At 42.3% G+C, this 20,251-nt stretch overlaps 1 protein-coding gene across 2 annotated transcripts in view; it reads left to right on the top strand.

Moving 5' to 3' along the window:
* LOC126106508 (uncharacterized) overlaps nucleotides 1-20,251 on the top strand; it is a 127,659-nt gene that overhangs the window by 72,288 nt on the left and 35,120 nt on the right. For both annotated transcript variants that reach the window (XM_049912828.1, XM_049912827.1), the window contains exon 6: nucleotides 3,386-3,522. In XM_049912828.1, coding sequence (XP_049768785.1) covers nucleotides 3,386-3,522 — 137 coding nt within the window. The remainder of the gene's footprint in view (nucleotides 1-3,385; nucleotides 3,523-20,251) is intronic.

Here is a 20,251-nt window from a genome sequence, read left to right as displayed (position 1 = left end):
ACCAGCATTTTCCACGAACCCATTTTCATTACCAATGTGCGAATCAGACAATGTTTGAATTCCTCCTTTCCAACCATTCCACTCTTTAACACTTCATCTGTGATTACCTTATACATTTTCTGATGCATAAGGTACTTTTTGTTCTTCCACACCATCAAACCTCCCTGAATGATTTGCATCATGCCAAAGCTCATCAGTTTAATAAATAATCCACCCAGTGTTGCGTAAATGTTTTATTTCCCCGCAAGCACTCATCTATTTTTCCTGCTACTTGGTTATTTTCCATCAGCATAGGTTTTTTGTTGAACTTTTTGTGTCTGAAGTCCAATTTTCGAATAGCACGCCAAAGGATTGTTTCACTCAACCTGGAAAATCTTCCATGTCAGTCTCTTAACTTTTCCAGTAAAGCTGCCACTGTTGGAAACCACTTTTCCACATAGAAGTCGTGGATTTTTCTTCTACGACTCCCTTGTAAACTCATTCAATACAGACTTCTGTCACTTGCTAGAACTCGTTCTGTTATACAAGACAAGAAGTTTGTCTGTATTCTCTCAGAATTCGCTTCACTGTACTTTCACTAATACCGAGACGTTCAGAAATTATCTTCACTCGCTGTGATATAGAACTGCTCGCGTGCTTATTATAGACTTTTTACAAATTCGTAAATGATGCATGGTTCCACGGAAAAAATAAATTAATTAAAGATGCCATATTAGTAATCTTCGTAAATTTATAAGCATAAAACATAACAGTTGTGTAAGGCAACAACAGAGCTTGCATTTACACATTTTGTCCTGTTAATATGCATCACCATTAGGCAAATTGCAGCAATCCATGCCTATCTTTGCTAGGACAAAACAACAATTGGAAAGCAACAACACATCATCTGGAAGTTGAGTAGTGTGCGGTTGTATCTTTAAACTGTACAAAGAAAATTTTTCTCCTAACTGCGGTCAGACTTCTATAACTCCTCAAATTTGACACTCACCAAGAAATGATAGAAAAAGCACATTTTCTCTTAATTATTAAACATATGCCACCATCTTTTCAACTAAAATGTAATAGTCATACACCAAATAAAAGTAGACGTTCCATTTTCCAGCAAGGTATAACACATCGATGTTCGTCGTGCTCTGTGACCAGAACATGAGCTTGTGCATGAATGGATAATAGGGGTGGTACGTAGGGGTATATTGCCCACACAGTATTTTTATACAAATAATATATATAATAGTCATGTATATGGAAAATTTGGTTGAAATTGCTCCAGACATTCCAGAGGCATGCTTCTATGCCAGCCCCAACACCTTATAAGGCAAGCAGTTCTTACTCACAGTGTTCTTCTTTCCAGATAGTAGATAAATGTACAAAGCTCAGTCAAAATTGATCCAATAGTTTGGGAGGAGCTGTAGACCATACATTCATTTTTATAATATGCACTGTTCAAAAGAATTGGGGGAACACATGTATCAGCATCCAGTTTTTTAAATCTTTTCATACAGGCAACCACCGGCAGGAGTGGCCGAGCAGTTCTAGGCACTACAGTCTGGAACCGCGCGACCGCTACGGCTGCAGGTTCGAATCCTTCCTCGGGCATGGATGTGTGTGATGTCCTTAGGTTAGTTAGGTTTAAGTAGTTCTAGGGGACTGATGACCTTAGAAGTTAAGTCCCACAGTGCTCAGAGCCATACAGGCAATACCTCTGGTCGTATTACATGGCTTTAGACCTTCACTTTTAATGTAGGCAAAAATTAAAATCATTCACCATCTGTTGGCTGTGTTATGCGGTTACTGTGTTGTTACAGTGTCAGGTGACCTCTCAGAAGGAAGTGAATACCTGTGTCCTAGTGTTTTCTTGTGAGGTACACAGGTGTCAGTTGTTGTTTGTGGGTGTTGTGTTTGACCAAGCTCATACATTGTGACATCTTAATGTAGTGCAGTTGCAAGGCGGTCTGTTTGATCCAAAAAGGATGGACTTTTGGTTGTGTTGCTGCAGATGCCATTGCCTCTCCATGGGTCGTCCATGGGTTGTGCCCACATTACAGAGAGACAGGTCAGTACACAAGGCAAGTTGGACAAGGTCGCCGACACATGACAATCCCAAATGAAGACCGATATCTGGCCATCTCTGCTTTGTGGCATCAGAATGGCCACTGGAGCCATTGTTTCCAATCAGACTTTAATGAACAAGTTATGAGAAAGGACTTTAGACTCCAGATATCGTGTTTGAGGAGCCTGCTTGACATTTCATCTTGCAGGTCTACTTCAGTTCTGCCATTCCAGTGTCAACTGGCAACTGCAAAACATGTTATTCACACAAGAGTCCCAGATATCCTCTGATGGAAGGCAATGGCCGTGTTTGTGTGTGGAGAACCACAGTAAGCCGTACCTGCCAAATGTTATTAAGGAAAGCAAAGATTTCCAGTGTTTTGTGATGTGGTGTGGAAGCATCAGTGATGACAGCCCTACAGATCTCGCTATTGTCCATGGTCACCCTATCACAGGCAGTACATCAAACAGGTCCTGTTGGACCATGTGGTGGCTGCTGTCCCTGAATTCCTTTTAATGCCAGAGCCCGCGTGCCGAGCTTTGGCAGAGATGTCCTGCGAAGCATGGACGTTGAAGTAACGGAATGACCAACAGTGGGTCCGGACCTAAACCCCATTGTGCACATGTGAAACATGCTTGACAGACATGTTTGTGATAGTCCTGCTCCAACACAGACTGTCCATGAGCTCTCATGGGCTCTCATTGAAAAATGGGAATGGATACCACCAGGTGACCTTAATAGACACGTACGGAACATGCTGTATAGATATCAGACAGTGATAAATGCTCACGGAGGGCATCCACATTATTGAAGCTCTGAGAGTCCAGTGAAAAACATGTAGGATGATGGGATGGAGGATTGCTTCCACTTTGTTTTTTAAACCTGTTGAACTGGACATTTCAGTTCTTTTCATGTAAATGATCGAGGATGTGATGGTGTTCCATTGTGCCAGTATTTTCTGGTGAGGTAAGGTACACAGGTGGCAGTTGTCATTTGTGGACATTGTATTCAAGCACACGCAGCGCGACATCTTAATGCAGTGCAAGTTGTGAGGGTGGCCTGTTTAATCCACAAAGGATGAAAATATAGAGGTGTAATTTGGTAACGTACCTTAATTATTGCTCAATGGGATACAGTAGACGGCCAAAGCCGTGTTCCCCTATTTCTTTAGAGTAGTGTATATGGACTATGATTCAGTACTCGTTCTTGAGCATGAGAATGATGTTGCGGAAATTTTCTACAGTTACGTCGTCATTCTACATTATGTCTGAGAACCATTGAAACAAGATTTTTTAATGATTCTCAAATTAGCATATGCTTTTCTTCTTTTTACAGATTTGTCAGAATTTTGTAAAGTGGAACATCGAACTTGTTGCTCGGTACTCTGACTTCGGCACTTTTGAACCAGAAATCCTACAGCTTCTGCTGCAACAGAATGACATAGTAGCGCATGATGAAATGGCAGTATACAAGTAAGATATTAATTTAGATACAGTACCATGATAAGTAGCTTAATGAATGGGAGTAGAAGTAGTGGAACTAGGCAGCCAGCAAGGCACAGATGTTGGGACTGTGGACAGAAATATTTTTATACGTACCATGAATCAGAAGCTAGATTGCCACCCCCACTCTCTCTCTCTCTCTCTCTCTCTCTCTCTCTCTCTCTCTCTCTCACACACACACACACACACACACACACACACACACACACACACACAAGCTATGCAAGTTTCCAGGTCCAAGAGATCTACGTCCTTGAGGCCATTCTGTATGTACTTCGTTCATTTTCTTCTCTTCAGGGGATTGAAGCATTTGTCCAATCCAAGATTCATAGCCACAATTTTAAATATAACACCTGGCTTTCCCTGTAAATCATAAACTTTTTTGTTCATTAGTTTTCCCTATTCTGTTGTGCGTTATCATGAATCCTGCCAAATGTCTTTCTCAAAATTTTCCTTTCTAAGATTTTTTGTTTCAGTTTTTCTGATTGTGCTAAATTCCAAGTCTCATGAACATATATTAGAAAAAGTGTGATAAGAGTTTTATGTTCATGGATTTTTTTTTAATTTCTTAAGATAAGTGTACTTTTTATTGTACTCAGAAATGCACAATTCCATGTATTTTATTTTTCTCCATTATTTATTTGTTCTTTGATATTTTTGTGTGTTGTTAAATTGTTTTCAGGGTAAGTAAACTGATACTCTTATTTGCGGTACTGGGCTAGTTTTCTGTCACTCAATTGAGCATTTAGTTTTTCCACTCCCGCTCCAAGTAAGACATTGTGTAATATTGTGTATTAATTCCTTGTTCATTTTCTCCTAACATTATTATATCATCCTCATATGCCAGTATGCTAAATCCTTGTTTTTATTATTTAATGCACATGTCTTTTTTAACACAAAATGTCCTGGGAGTGTTGTGTTCTACGTGTTATAAAGTAACTGTACCCGTGTTCCTCTGTTATTGAAGTCTCGTTTTCAGACACAGGCCAGCTGGTTTCTAATTGTGCAAATGCAAATGCAACACACACACACACACACACACACACACACACACACACAGAGTCTCTGGCAGCTGAAGCTAGGGGCTAGATAGATAAGGACAATGACTAACAAATATTGAGGCTAGGAGGGTTATGGGAATGTAGGACATATTGTAAGGAGAGTTCCCACATGTGCAGTTCAGAAAAGCTGGTGTTGGTGGGAAGGATCAAGATGGCACAGTTTGTGAAGCAGTCATTGAAATGAAGAACGTCGTGTTAGGTGGCATGCTCACCAACAGAGTGGTTCAGCTGTTTCTTGGCCACAGTTTGTCAGTGGCCTACGTAAAATTCAGCACAGTGGTTGCAGCTTAGATTATAGATCACTGGTTTCACACGTAGCCCTGTCTTCGATGGGATAGGTGATTTTTGTGACTGGAATAGAGTAAGTGATGGTGGGAGGATGTATTGGACAGGTCTTGCATCTAGGTCTGTTACAGGAATATGAGCCATGATGCAAGGGGTTGGTAGCAGAAGTTAGGTAGGTATGGACAAGGATATTTATTACAGAGATAGACCTTGATGTAAGACATGTCCTATACATCCTCGCACCACCACCTACTCCAGTCTGGTCAAAAACATAATCTATCCCATCAAAGGCAGGGCTACCTGTGAAACCAGTCATGTGATCTACAAGCTAAGCTGCAACCACTGTGCTGCATTCTATGTGGGCATGACAACCAACTGGCTGTCTCTCTGTGTCAGCGGCCACCAACAAACTGTGGCCAAAAAACAGGTGGACCACCCTGTTGCTGAGTATGCCGCCCATCACGACGTTCTTCATTTCAATGACAGCTTCACAACCTGTGGCATCTCCTTCCCATCAACACCAGCTTTCCTGAATTGCACAGGTGGGAACTCTCACTGCAATATATCCTGTGTTCCCCTAGCCTCAACCTGTCGTCATTGTCCTTGCCCATCCAGCCCTTTTCCTGTTCCGTTTCCGACACTACACAGCCCTCTATTCCACGAGTGCACCTTCAGACTTTTTACTTCTCTCCTTTTCTGCTAGCCCTCCGGCCCACCCTCTGTCTAACCTCCCAGCTATACGTAGCTGCCCTACTGTCCTTCCACCTCATATCTGTATACTCCAATAAGCAGCACTCTACGGCCCCCACCCCTGTCCTTCTATCCCTCCCCCTCCCTACACCAGCCTCCTCTTTAGGCCCATCACCTAGTTGACTCTCCCATCATGCACTGCTGCTCGCAGTCTGGCTGCACTGCCAGAGACCATGGTTATTTGTTATTTGGGTGGGGGGGGGGGGGGGGGTGTCTGTGTGGTGTCTACTTTCGATGAAGGCCTTGTTGGCCGAAAGCTCATTTTCCACCAGTCTTTTTGTTGTGTGTGTCTGCGACTCAGTATCTCCACTGTATGGTGAGTAGCAACTATCCTTTGCATAAAACCACATTAATGTTTTATTTTGTTGTTGTTTTGTTCCACTAAATAAGAGTGTAAATGTGTAACATGCCTGTAGAGGACAACAACAGAGCGTCATTTCAAAAAAGTTTAGCTCTTGATGTGAAGTACATATGATCTTGCATTTATTCAAGTGAGGATCATAAAAACATGCACAAAATTTCTAATTTTTTGTCATTTTTGACGAACTATTACATGGTTGTTAAGAATTTGTCTCCTTGTGACACTTTCTGCATTGATCCACTGCTAAGTGTAGCAGCCAGCTTAGAGATTGGAGGATTCTACGTTTAATAAGCTGGTTAATATGATAACTCAAAGTTGAGAAATAATTTTCCATGTCAAATATTTTCCAAAGTTTGGCCATTAATTTTTCTTAAACAAAAATCTTTATGAAGACCCTCATTTGTAAGCATGTAAACTATTTTATGAGTAGCAAAATGACGAAGTCGTATACATTGCAGTTACTTAGTTTGGGAAATATCTCAAGATAAAGGAGATTCAGAAAAAATTTGCACCAGATTTTTATCTCCTTTGAAGTCCTTTCAAAAGAGATGTCTTTAAATTTAAATGTTTAACTTCCATTTGAAAGAGCTGATAGTTTTTATAAAAGAATGTTTAGTTCATTACTTGGGAATGTTTGGTATTAGCTGTTGAGTGACAGAGAGTAATGCCTGTCAAAATGTTTCAGGCAGTTAGAAATTCAACTCATTGTATGGATGAAAAATAAAATTGTGTTGCTCCATGGTGGGTTTATTCCTTTTGTCCTTGAACAGTTCGTTTTAAAATACAGTCATCTAACATGAATTTTCTGAATATTTTGGCATACTAGGCAATAAAAAATAATAATCAATGCTTTCTTTGAGAATTCAATGAGGAAAACATTTGTAAAATCATGTGTGTCATGTTTTATTTCATGTGAATTGTCTTCTGATTTACTACAACATACTTGATGTCATGAGAAACAGTAATGAATAAAAGTGTGTTCTTATTTTACTTTTATCTGGTAGAAATGCTAGCAAAATGTCGTGAAGTTTGCACCTCATATTTTATGGTTTAAAAATGGAATAATAACTTTTGAAATACAAAGAATTTGTGCAGACTATTTCACTTTTTGTGTAAAAAGACAGTCTTTTTCCACTTGCACAGCATAGGTTGTGGGAGCATTTTATGCACTTTTAGTTCTTCTATTGCAGTGCCTATATTGACGTGTTCATGGTGGCAAAATATAAGCCACTTTGGACCAATGATTATATCCATTTTATGGACCAATGATCATATCCATTTTATCACTTGTACAGACCTGATTTTGTATGCAATTTGTATATTTTGTCCCTTTTGGGGTGGCTAGCTCATTTTCTAACAGTGCCTCATGCTCTTGTGTTGTCTTTGTGTGGATGAGACATAAGAGCTTCTGACAGAGACATCCAAAATTTAGGAAGATCCATAATGCTCTATTTCACAATCTGCTTTTCACAGCATAGAAACCAGCAGTTGACAAACGAAATTCCTACATACTTCAGTAAACACTGGCAAAACACTTTTCAAATCATATCCCTCTAACAGAGAACGAATCTGATCTATTATACCTGAATATAACACAACTAATGTGCATCAAAACTCTCCAATAAAAAAATGTACAAAAAGCTGCGATAGAGCAAATGTACCGCTTTGTCCGTTAAAGTCTAAAGTTAGGCAGGAAATACCTAATTTCCATTATCGTGCTAGTGCAAATTTAAAGCAAAACTACTATGTGTCAACATGAGATTACTAATAATTATCAGCAGTACAACATTATATACTCTTTCAAAACAGTATTACACACCAAATCACTGAAATGTCACAGTTCAACATAATTTCAAGCTACTAGAGCTGGCAGTGGTACGGTACTCTCACCTTGACAAAACAGTTACGTTTGGCATGATATGTTGGTACTGAATGGCAGCTTAAATGAGAGAAGTGGGTAGTGTAGAAAATGCACAATTGTTGCAGGTCAGTTAGAAGCAATGCGAGAGACTCAGTCCGGTAGGGAGGGGCGGGGGGGGGGGGGGGGGGGATCAAACCCACACAGTCATGTGGGTTTGAGTGGAAAAGGTTAGCCACGATGGGGTTTTGAAACGTGTCAACCCCATCTCCGAGGGTCCATGTCTGGTTGCCTGTCAAGTCTGGCTGAGGTTGGGTCCCTCTCCCAGTCCTGCAGTGGGTGTCCTAACTGAGGAACCCAGGCGTCTGCATGTATCTTATTGGTTCCACAGCCTGTCTGACTATACTGCAAAAACAAAACACTTATTTTACAACAGATTAAACTGGTTGTCCTCATTTTGGGCAACAGCAGCTGGAAAACTATGTCGATGATCCATCTAGGTAGTAGCAGATGCAGGAAGAGTTGCCAAAAGACTTCCGCCTTGGAACAAGGGAGCTTCACAAGAAAAACATTAGTCAGTGTCTCCGGTTCTGCAGCCACTAATGTGTCATGTTCTGTGGAGATGTATTGCTTCAGTGTCTCGTTAATGCATTTCATGGCAAATATATTTTCTAAGACTGTTGCATTGAGGAAAAGTGATAATGAAATCAAATGAAACTTACATTTCTTTTAATGGTCTGATGAAACAAAGAACTTCAGGGAGCTAAGAACAAAACATGATATAAATTAAGGTTGCGGACCTGAAACTGTAGTGCATATTTTTGGCAAAATTCACATTGAATTTGTTTTTGTTTGTAAATGATTAGACATGCAAATTTAGAAGGTTGTCACACTACGTGCCTGAAGAGAGTCATAGAGCTTAGAAATTGATTGTTATAAAAGATTATTGGGTGCTTTCTGACTGGAGTGTTTGCTTTTGCAAAAACCTCAGCAGTTTTTCCCACAATGATCTTTGCTTTTTTCTCTATTTATGCTTGCAACAAATCATTGTTTCTCTAGAGAAGCAGCAGGATTTTCCTGCTGGTGAACAGAGTGCTTCTCTGATTTAAGGTAATTTGTGAGATTATTTTCCTTTTCCCACCCAAGTTGATGATTACAGAATCACAAAATATTGATTTGGACCTGTTGTTGCCAATTGATAGCCGTCTGATAAGTATGTGACAGTGATACAGATAGAACCGACATTGCTGGTGTTCAAGAAGAACTGAAACTAACTATGTTCACACATTAGAGGAAATTCTTTTGCATGGTCGAAATACATTGACAGGTTTTGTTTTCCAGTCGCAATAGTGCAGTGTGTGAATACCGTGAATTAGATGTCGAGCACAAGTGTAAAAACCCCAGAGGGGTGGTGAGTGGTGCCATGAAACAAGCCCTGCCCCGATCTCAGAGAGCAGCAAGCCTACACCTATGTCCTGTGTTTCTCTGGAAGCAGAACTGACACTCAATTGCAGGGATTGCCAATCCCTCCTGCTGTGTGAGGGTCATAATCCTACTTCGTGATGGACCAGGATTAATCTCTTCACTAAATTCGAAAATACGAAAACAATAAGCAACACTGGCAGTGTCGTAAATGAGGTAGTTCAGGGCCAAACTCTACCAGTATTTGACACAACTACAATTCAAAAGATTGGCTGTCCTAAACTGCCACGTAAATGCGTTTGCGTTATACCAACTTCTGAACTTTAGCTAGCTAACAAACATATGTGTTTCTTTGCCTTAAGATCCTGTTACCCATGGCTGAGGCTTAAGTTGCACACCCATTGTGTTTATTGTGGGGACCGTTGAGCCACCCACAATTGGTGCGGCACCAGAGCATCAAATGGACCAATACGTCATAGCATTTGTCCACTTCTTATTTTGCAAACATGTTCTTCCACACACTATCTTTCCAAATTGGGCTTCGCCAGATGATTGGATGTATGTTCAACATTTGTATACAGAATATAAAGCTATTTCAAACTGGTGTTGGTGTTGGTGTTGTTGGTGTTGGTGTTGGTGGTGGTGGTGGTGGTGGTGGTGGTGGTCTGTCCGAAGGCTGATTCAATGCAGGTCTCCATGCTACTGTATCCTGAACAAGCCTCTTCACCTCCAAATAACTTCTGCAATACACATCCTTCAGAATCTGCTCACTGTATTCATCTCTTTGTTTCCCCTCTACATTTCTACCCAGCACACATCCCTCCAGTACTAAATTGATGATCCCTTGATATCTCAGAATGTGTCCTATCAATTGATCCCATCTCCTAGTCAGGTTGCGCCGCAGGTTTCTTTTCTCCCCAATTCTATTCGGTATGACCTCTTTAGTTATGTGATCTACCTGTCTAATCTTCAATATTATTTTGTAGCACCACCTTTCAAGAGCCTCTTGTGTCCTCTTGTCTAAACTGTTTATCATCCATGTTTCACTTCATTACATGGCTACATTCCATACATATACTTTCAGGAAGAACTTCCTAACACTTAAGTCTATATTTGACATTCACAAATTTCTCTTCATCAGAAACCCTTTTCCTGCCCTTGCCAGTCTAGATTTTATATCCCCACCATTTCAACTATCTTCAGTTATTTTACTGCCCAAATAGCAAAACTCATCTAGTACTTTTAGTATCTCATTTTGTAATCTAATTCCCTCAGCATCACCTTATTTAATGTGACTACATTCCACAATCTTTGTTTTGCCTTCATTTATGTTCATTGTATATCCTCCTTTCAAGTCACTGTCCGTTCGGTTCAACGGTTCTTCCAAGTCCTTTGCTGTGTCTTACAGAATTATGTATCATCAGCAAACCTCGAAGCCTTTATTTATCCTCTCTGAATTTTAATTCCTACTCCAAATTTTTTATTTGATTTCCTTTAATGCTTGCTGAATGTACAGATTGAATAATGTTGGGGTTAGGCTATGACCCTTACTCAGTCCCTTCTCAACCTTTGCCTCCTTTTTATGTCCATCGACTCTGAATAACTGCTGTCTGATTTCTGTACAAGTTTTAAATAACCTTTCACTCCCTGTAATTTACCCTGATACCTCTGGTATTTCAAAGAGAGTATTCCAGTCAATATTGTCAAAAGATTGCTCTAAGTGTACAAATGCTATAAACATATGTTTCCCTTTGTATGTTCCTAAATTTCTCCAGAGTCCAAACTGGTCTTTGCTGAGGTTGGCTTCTACCAGTTTTCTCATTCTTCTGTAAAGTATATGTGTTAGTATTTTGCAACCAAGACTTGTTGAACTGATACTTCAGTAATATTCACACAAGTCAGTACCTGCTTTCTTTGGAATTGGAATTATTACATTCTTCTTAAAGTCTGAAGATATTTCACCACTCTCATGCGCTGTGCACCCCCAGGTGGATTAGTTTTGTCATGGCTGTTTCTCCCAGGGCTGTTAGTAGTTCTGACAGAATGTTGTCTGACCCCAGGACTCTTGTTTTGACGTAGGTCTATCATACTATCTTTAATAAGATAGTTCATGTGGGTACAGTTCGCTGTGAACTAACATATATGAGATAATTTCACATTTTTGCATTTTGAGGCACAGTTCACATCTATATTTGTATTTATTGCAGATGTGAATTTTTCAGGTTCATAGTTATAATCGATGCAACCATACAGTGAGCTTCGTTTTCAGGTGATGTTTGAATTGAATCAGCTTGTTTTTCTTCACAATTTTATTCACACATTAAACATAAAAACCTCTCGAGGTTAATGGATACTCTTTTTCTTGCTCTTTGTATATCATTTTCGAGGTTTGCTTTGATGGTTACAGTGCCTTGTTTGTCTCAGGTGTGGCTATTGCCCTGGTTGCATCAGTCGTTCCTTCTGTTGGCCTCTCGGGTGATTTCTATCATCGGGGTGGTGATCTTGGGTCGTATCCTCGGCGTGGACTTCTGGTTCGTGTGCGTTTCGAGCTGGTGCGCTGCGCTGGTTGGTCCACAGTTTGTGGAGGGGATGCAATCCCAGTTTGTCAAGTTAATACACTGCTTTTTTGGGTGTAACAGTTAGTAGTCCCCCCTCCCCTCTCCCACCCCCCACCCGCTGCATGGGCTGTAAAAATAATGAGAGTATCCGCTCCACCGAATATGCTGCAACTTCCTGAGCTCTTCGTAGCGTAGCTAATGTTGGGTATGTCAAGAGATATTTTAAGTAATCAGGTTGACACGAAGTTTCGATTTTAGAATTATAGGTTTGTTGCTTCAACTGGTACACGCACAAAAACTGTTACAAAACTGGTTCTCTCATGGCTTATTTGCCACTGCTTACAAGGGAACATCCCCATCGCACCCCCCTCAGATTTAGTTACAAGTTGGCACAGTGGATAGGCCTTGAAAAACTGAACACAGATCGATCGAGAAAACAGGAAGAAGTTGTGTGGAACTATGAAAAATAGCAAAATATACAAACTGGGTCGTCCATGCGTAACATAGGCAATATTAAGGGCAATGTGAGGCGAGGAGCTCCGTGGTCCCGTGATTAGCGTGAGCAGCTGCGGAACGAGAGGTCCTTGGTTCAAATCTACCCTCGACCGAAAATTTTAACTTTTTATTTTCAGTTTATGTGAAAAACTCTTATGTTTTCATCACTTTTTTTGGAGTGATTATTACATCCACAAGAAAACCTAAATCGGGCAAGGTAGAAGAAACTTTTCACCCATTCGCCAAGTGTACTAGTTAGGTGGGTCGACAACATATTCCTGTCATGTGACGCACATGCTGTCACCAGTGTCGTATACAAAATATCAGACGTGTTTTCCTGTGGAGGAATCGGTTGACCTATGACCTTGCGATCAAATGTTTTTGGTTCCCATTGGAGAGGCACGTCCTTTCGTCAACTAATCACACGGTTTTGCGGTGCGGTCGCAAAACACAGACACTAAACTTATTACAGTGAACAGAGACGTCAATGAACGAACGGACAGATCATAACTTTGCGAAAATAAAGAAAGCAAAATTTTAAGTGGAGGGCAGATTTGAACCAAGGACCTCTCGTTCCGCAGCTGTTCACGCTAACCACGGTACCACGGCGCTCCTCGCCCCGCATTGCCCTTAATATTGCCTATCTTACGCATGGACGACCCAGTTAGTATATTTTGCTTATTTTTTCATAGTTCCACACAACTTCTTCCTGTTTTCTCGATTGATCTGTGTTCAGTTTTTCAAGGCCTATCCATTGTGCCAACTTATAACTAAATCTGAGGGGGGTGCGATGGGGATGTTCCCTTGTTAGATATCGGTTCAATAATTAGAGGTAACATCATCTGACATTGCAGACTGAAAATTTGAAGATTACAATCAAAATCATGTTGGCATTCACAAACAGGATATTAAAAAACAAATTGTTGTTTTTATTTTGGAATGATAAGTATTCTTTGGTTCTTCATTTCATAGTAAAACATTACAAATACATTCACACAATTGATTTGTTTTACAAATGACCCTTATCGTGAAAGTTATTGGCGGGAAATATTCCTAACATATATATAAGTTCTTTATATAAATGCAGGTGAGAAGGTAGTTCATCCTTGTGTAACATATTCTAGAATTCAAAATGAGAATTGTTTATGATTTATATTTAAGTGTTGATTAGTAGCAGTCGAACCAGAACAGAGGTATTTTTGCACACGATAAAACTAAAATGAAGTAGTGACAAAATATGAATCAGTATAATAAATTGAGTTTTAAAATGACCAGGTAAATGAAACAAGAATGTTACAAAAACTGTATAGTTTGTAAATGTGGTAGCTTGGACTACACAATCTTGTCATTGCATAGCTGAGGCAGTCCTCTCAGAAGTGCTTTGGCTGTCATCTTCATCTTCTGCAGCATTTTCTCCAGTGCTGGCGTGATGTGCTCGTCCAGTGAAGGTGAGAGAGCCTTATAGTTGGACCAGTTGTTCAGTCAGAGTTCCTGAAGTATGTCATTGTCGATACAGGTAATGCTGACTTCACCTTTCGCTGTGCTCTCTAGCAGCCCCCCCCCCTCCCCCCCTCCTTGTATCAGATTTAGAATGGGAGAATCGGCTTGTCCGGAAGTGAGCTGTTCTCCCCGAGATCTCGTAGTCAGCAGTCAGCTGCAGTTCTTCTTCTGCGTGACAGGAGATGTCGATTATGTCAGCAAAGTATTCCCTAGGAGCACTGCCCTGTTCAGCTTAAAAGTTTGCATGCTCAGTTGACTCTCCAGGCAGCCTCCCAAAGTCACAGTCTGCCTGTCGGACTCTTTTTCTGCTTCCTGAAGTGTCTGCCCTTAACCATTGTGCACGTAGGCAAAACTACAGTTTTGCAGTTGCTGTTAGACAGCAACACGACAATTTGCTATATTCGAGTCTTCCCTGGACAGTTGTTCTCAACTTAGCAGTAGCACATTTGGTGATACCAGTCTGCTCACTGAGGTTGCCCGAGCAGAACTGTGCCAGGGTTGCCACAAGTTCTGGAAATCAGGGAATATCAAACATGTCAGAGAAATATGGGAAAAACACTGGAAAGAATCTTGTTTTCGTCTCAGTAGGTGAAATGGTTTGTTTACTGAGATGTTGTGCGTTGTCACTTGCTGGGTGCAGCTGAGTACGTGCGTCACTTCCCTACTCCCTCATTCTTACTGCTTTCCCCTTCTTACCACTCCCCTTAGCTTGCAGTCAGTTTTGCCACCACTTCCTGCCACTAGCCTAGCAGAAACCAACAAGTCAGGGAGGCAGGAGGAGCAGTTTGTTTGATTCTGATTCTCAGAGATTGTTGACGCAGGGGTCAGAGATGGCTGTCATGTACGCATGAGTTGTGAATGTGTGTGTGACCTTGTTTTCTGACAAAGGCTATGGCTGATAATTTCGTTGTGTCATCGTCTTTTCTACGCTTAGCGATCATCTTTACGGTGAGTTGCTACATATCCCTGTTAGTATTGATTCTCAGAGAATATGTGCAAGTTATCTGTTGCATGGATTGATCAACAGTCTCATTTCATCAACATGGTGTGTGTGACACGTAAATAGCTCTCCACATGAGTGAACTTGCATGATAGGCCAAAACCGCAGGCTATTTCTGTGGGTATCTCTAACAGATCGGGCCTGCTGATCTGAAGCCCATTATTTCCCACTAATGTGCAAGCCCTGCCCATCAGATCTAGTCTCACCAATCTGCCTGCAGTCCAGGTCTGTCTGTGTGTGGCATGATGCAGTGGATTTTCATGGTTAATTCGAGGAGCCAGGACTGCGTTGCTCCTCAGCTGGCCAGAGGCTATGGGTGATGGATTTTAGGAATTGCGACTATATCACTGCAAGTACATTGTACAGTGCTGCATTTTATAGACATTTTATTTATTGTAGTACATTTTGGCACTTGGAAAATAATTTATAGATTAAAAAGTATGGACTAGAAGAAGAAGAAGAAAACTGTGGCAGTCACTATGTACTCATATATTTTGCAAGAGAAAAATCACACAATACCTGTAAAATAATATAAATAACACAGTGACTAATAACAGACAATAATGAACGTAGTAGAACCAATATTTTATTTTTGGTCACCTACAGAGTTGGTTTACACAACTCTTTCCTGCCTTCTACACTGCGGCTGCAAGGAAGTACATACTTTTGTCACAAATGTGTTTCATTTTCTTGAAATAAAATACCAAGAGTGGTCTTAATGAAACACATATACCATTTGTCTTGCTTTCTTCATCTAAAAACAGTTCATTACAAAAGATGTTCACGTTAGTACTTAAGAATTTTGATCACACGTGGGAGAAATCAACCACGGGGCCTCAGCCTTTGCAGCATCTTTTCCCTTCCATGCTGCATGTCTATCATCTTGATATTCCTCCCTCCCCCCCCCCCCCCCCCCCCTCTTGAAGAACATGCCTGGGGTGTTTTTGGGTGTGTTCCACACTGTCTGTAGCTGACATAAGGACAGCCTCACCATTGTTTTATGTTCCTTTTTCCTTTCTTCGTTCACCTTCTCCTATCCTTCCTCCGCTTCGATGTTTGAGGCTACTCTTTTTTCTTCTTCCTCCCTTGTGCATACCTGAAGGGCAGCCCACGCATCTGATGTGTAACAGGTGACTTTGTAATGTGTAATTCCCAGCCCCGGTTCAACCGGTAAGGTTCACATGTACCCCCTGGTACAGGACAGGTCCAGGAAGGAGTGGTTTCCAGAGCTGCTACCTTCCCAAACTGTTGATTGGCCCTTCTGTCAGGTTTTCGGGAGGCATGACCTCAAGTGTGAACAACCACCTAAGGCAGGTGCACCTTGTTGTGAAGGGGGCCCCCAGCTGGAAGGAGCATGCCATCGGAGACACTGGCAATCGTGGGGTATTTTCTCACAATGAGCCAATCATCTTCACAATCCATGTCTACAAGACACAAATGGAATGATGCTAACGATACAAAGACCCTTCCCGCTGCACCACAGTTCCTCATGGTTTCGCATACTGAAGATGGTCAGTCCTTCGCAATGGTAAATCCATTTAATCTTCAGAAAGATGTTGATGCAATTGCTGGCCCTGTGAAATCCTGCTCTCGTTTATGAAATGACACTTCGTTTTTGGAGACTGCTTCTGTTTTTCAAGCACAATTGCTTGCTACTTCGCTTCACCACAGCTATCCTGTTCGTGTTGAGGTCCATAGAACTCTGAATTCTTTCCACAGTGTTATTTACACTAGGCTGCTCAGCAGTCTGACCGAGGCCAAAATGCAAATATACCTCTCTAATCAGGGTGTCATTGCCGTCCATCAAGTGATGAAAAAGGTAGATGCCTCCTTAGTGCCCACACACACTCTTTTTCTCACCTTTGATAGAGTGGTGCTTCTGTCCAAGATCAAAGAAGGCTATGAGGTTCTCACAGTCCGACTGTACATTCCGAAGTCAATATGCTGCTACCGTTGTCATCGTTTCAATCACACTCGAATGTCTTGTCAACATCTGGCTAGATGTGTAACCTGTGGTAGGAATGCACACTAAGGCAATTGTCCGTCTCCTCGTCCCCGCTGTACCAACTGCAATGGCGACCATGCCACCTCCTCTCGAGACTGTCCCATATATTCGCAAACCACGCGTTTTACTGTGTGGCACTTATAGTACTGTTCTTGCTGTATCTTGCTCCAAGAAGTACGTGGCCACACAGACATGCGACCTCAGATTCAGCTCTGAGGTTGTGAAATCTCTCACTGTAACGGTAACATCGGCGAAGTCACTAGCTAGACAACTGGCAGGTTGGAAAGGACAGAAGGAATACTCATGTGAGGACTTCCTACATCCCTCCAGCCAACCAACAACTGAGTCTTCCTCTGCTAACCTGAAAGGCTCGAAGGTATCCAACAAAGGCAAACGATCTTCTCCTTCGCCGACTCGAAGATCCTCTTCGACGGTGTCGGCACATGATACCTTCGCCCGACCGGTCTCCTTGTCACCAGTGCGCACCACCAACTGTACTTCTGCGTTGTACTCTGCAGACCGACAGCAGAAGAAAGCAGACATTTCTGTGAATGTTGTGGAGTGATATCCTCCTGCCTCTGTGCCCTGTAGAGGCAAGTCTTCACAGGCAGCCACTGAGGTGACACCCCTTCATTTTTTCCTCATCATGACTGTCCTCCAGTGGAGTGTTCACAGCCTTCGATCCAACAAAGAGGATTTACAGATGATTTTAGAATCACAGCGTCCACTTGTACTCTGCCTTCAGGAAACAAAATTGCATCCGCACAACCGCTTTGAGCTTTTGCATTTCTACCTGGTCCGTTTCGATCTTCTGCCTGAGGTCCGCATCCAACTCGTGGGGGAGTCTTGTTACTCATATGGTATGACATTCGTAGTCAACCTGTCTTTTTCCTTCCTCACTTGACCTTTTTACTTTGCACCGCTTACATCCCTGTCATTCGATGTAACCAGCGCCAGCTTCCTTCAGCTTATTGGGCAGCTACCTCATCCATTTCCTCTGCTCAGTGACTTTAATGCACACCACCCCATTTGAGGTTCTTCCAGAACCTGTCCAAGAGGTACCCTCTTGGCTGACCTTCTGAATAAACTTAACCTTTTCTGTCTTAATACAGGAGCATCCCCATTCCTTTCAGACTCCTTGCACACCTATTCCCATTTGGACCTGTCCCTCTGCACTCTCCATCTTGCCCATCGTCTTGAATGATCTGTTCTTTTTGACACCTACTCGAGAAACCATTTCTCTGTGCTATCCGTATGCTGACTCCTACCCCACCGCTGTGCACACCCAAATGGCAGCTTACTAAGGCCGACGGGAGACTCGACTCCTTCCTCGCGACCTTCGATGAACACAATTTCCCCAGTTGTGATGACCAGGTGGAATACCTTACAAACATTACCCGTACCGCTGCAGAATGTTCTTTTCCTCGCACTTCCTCTTTACCATGCCTTGCCCCTGTCCCTTGGTGGACTGAGGCGTGTCGCAATGCAATTCATGCATGGAGATGTGCTCTCCATGTTTTTAACCATCATTCTATGACGGCAAACTGCATACATTATAAACAGATGCATACACAGTGTTGTTGTGTTCTTCAGGATAGCAAAAAAACTAGCTGGATTTCATTCACTAGTTCTTTTAATAGTTCCAGTTCTTTTAACAGTTCCACCCCTCTCTTCCATCATGTTGGCCAACATACAATGGGTCTCTGGGACCTAGATCCATTCCACAATTAACGGCCTGACAGTAGCAGACGATGTCATCATGAACCCTATTGCTACCTCCAACACCTTGGGCTGCCATTCTGTGGAAATTTCGAACTCCTCCTACTGTCACCGTGCCTTCCTCCATTGGAAACAAGCTTAGGAGGCTCGGGCGATACCCTCCTCTTCTCAGAATTGAGAGTGTTACAATGCCACCTTTACTTTGAGGGAGCTAGATCATGCTCTCACTTCATCCCGATCCTCCACCCCAGGACCGGACACTGTTCACATTCAGATGTTGCAGCACCTTTCTCTTGTTGGCAAACATTTCTGCTTAATATGTACAACCACATCTGGACAGAGGACACGTTTCCCAGATGTTGGCGTGAAGCCACTGTCATATCCGTACCTAAGCACGGTAAGGACATACACCTTCCTTCTAGCTACCACCCCATCTCTTTCACCAACTGTTCGCAGGGTGATGGAACATATGAATGATGCCCGGCTGGTGTGGTAGCTCAAGTCTCACCGTTTACTAACAACTGCACAGTGTGGATTTTGAGCATGCCTTTCTACAGTTGACCATCTCGTCACTTTGTCCACCCATGTCATGAATGGTGTCATTAATGGTTTTCAGCGGAAATCCCAGTATGTGGCCATGTTTTTCGGTTTGGAGAAAGCCTACGACACCCGCTGGAGGACTGGTATCCTCCGTACTTGCTACATGTGGCGCTTCCATGGCTGCCTCCTCTGTTTCCTTAAGAAATTTTTAAAAGACTGGGTTTTCAAGGTACATGTGGGTTCTGTCTTGTCGGGAACTTTCATCTAAAAAAAAAATGGTGTGCCTCAGGGTTCCATGCTGAGTGTCATTCTCCCGCCTGGAATCACCAGCTCCCTTTTTGTTGACGATTTTGCCATCTATTGCAGTTCTTCACAGACCTGCCTTATTGAGTGGTGTCTTCAGTGATATCGCGATCGTCTTTACTCGTGGACAATCGTTTTTCTGCTGATGAAACCGTTTGTATGAATCCCTGGCAGCGCAGTGGGTTCCTACCACCATATTTACATCTTGAGGGCTCCTGCCCAAGAGGAAACTCCCTTGGTCCTCCCACATGTCTTACCTGGCAGTCCGCTACACACTGTCGCTCAGTGTCCTACTTGTCCTTAATGGTACTTCCTGGGGTGCAGATCGAACCACCCTCCTCCATTTGTACCGGTCCCTAGTCCGTTCGAAACTAGACTATTGGTGCTTTGTTTATGCTTCTGCACATCTGTCCCTCTTACGCCGTCTCAAAACTATCCACCACCATGGCATCCGTTTCGCCACTGGCACCTTACACTATCCCGTGTCTGTATGCAAAGCTGCTGAACTGCTGCTGTCCTACTGCTGAGTTTCTCCACAGGAAATATGCATTCCGTTTGTCTGCCATTCATAGCCACCCATTCTATGCCGCCTCCTTTGATGACTCCTTTGATAACCAGTATGGGGTTTATCCATCTTCTCTGTCACCTCGTGGAGTTCACTTTCGTCTCTTGCTCTCGCTGATTAACTCCATGCTCCCTACAACCTTCCCGGTGGACGTGAACTCTTCACCACCTTGGCTTCGTGCAACGGCTTGTGTTCACTTGGCCTTCATTCGCTTCCTAATGGCACTACACGAGCCTTGCTCTATCACCTTCAGTTTCACAAACTTCACATGGAATTT

Source organism: Schistocerca cancellata, chromosome 10, assembly GCF_023864275.1.
Source record: "Schistocerca cancellata isolate TAMUIC-IGC-003103 chromosome 10, iqSchCanc2.1, whole genome shotgun sequence".
In the NCBI taxonomy this organism is placed as follows: Eukaryota; Metazoa; Arthropoda; class Insecta; order Orthoptera; family Acrididae; genus Schistocerca; species Schistocerca cancellata.
This window is presented reverse-complemented; position numbering and strand designations above follow the sequence as displayed.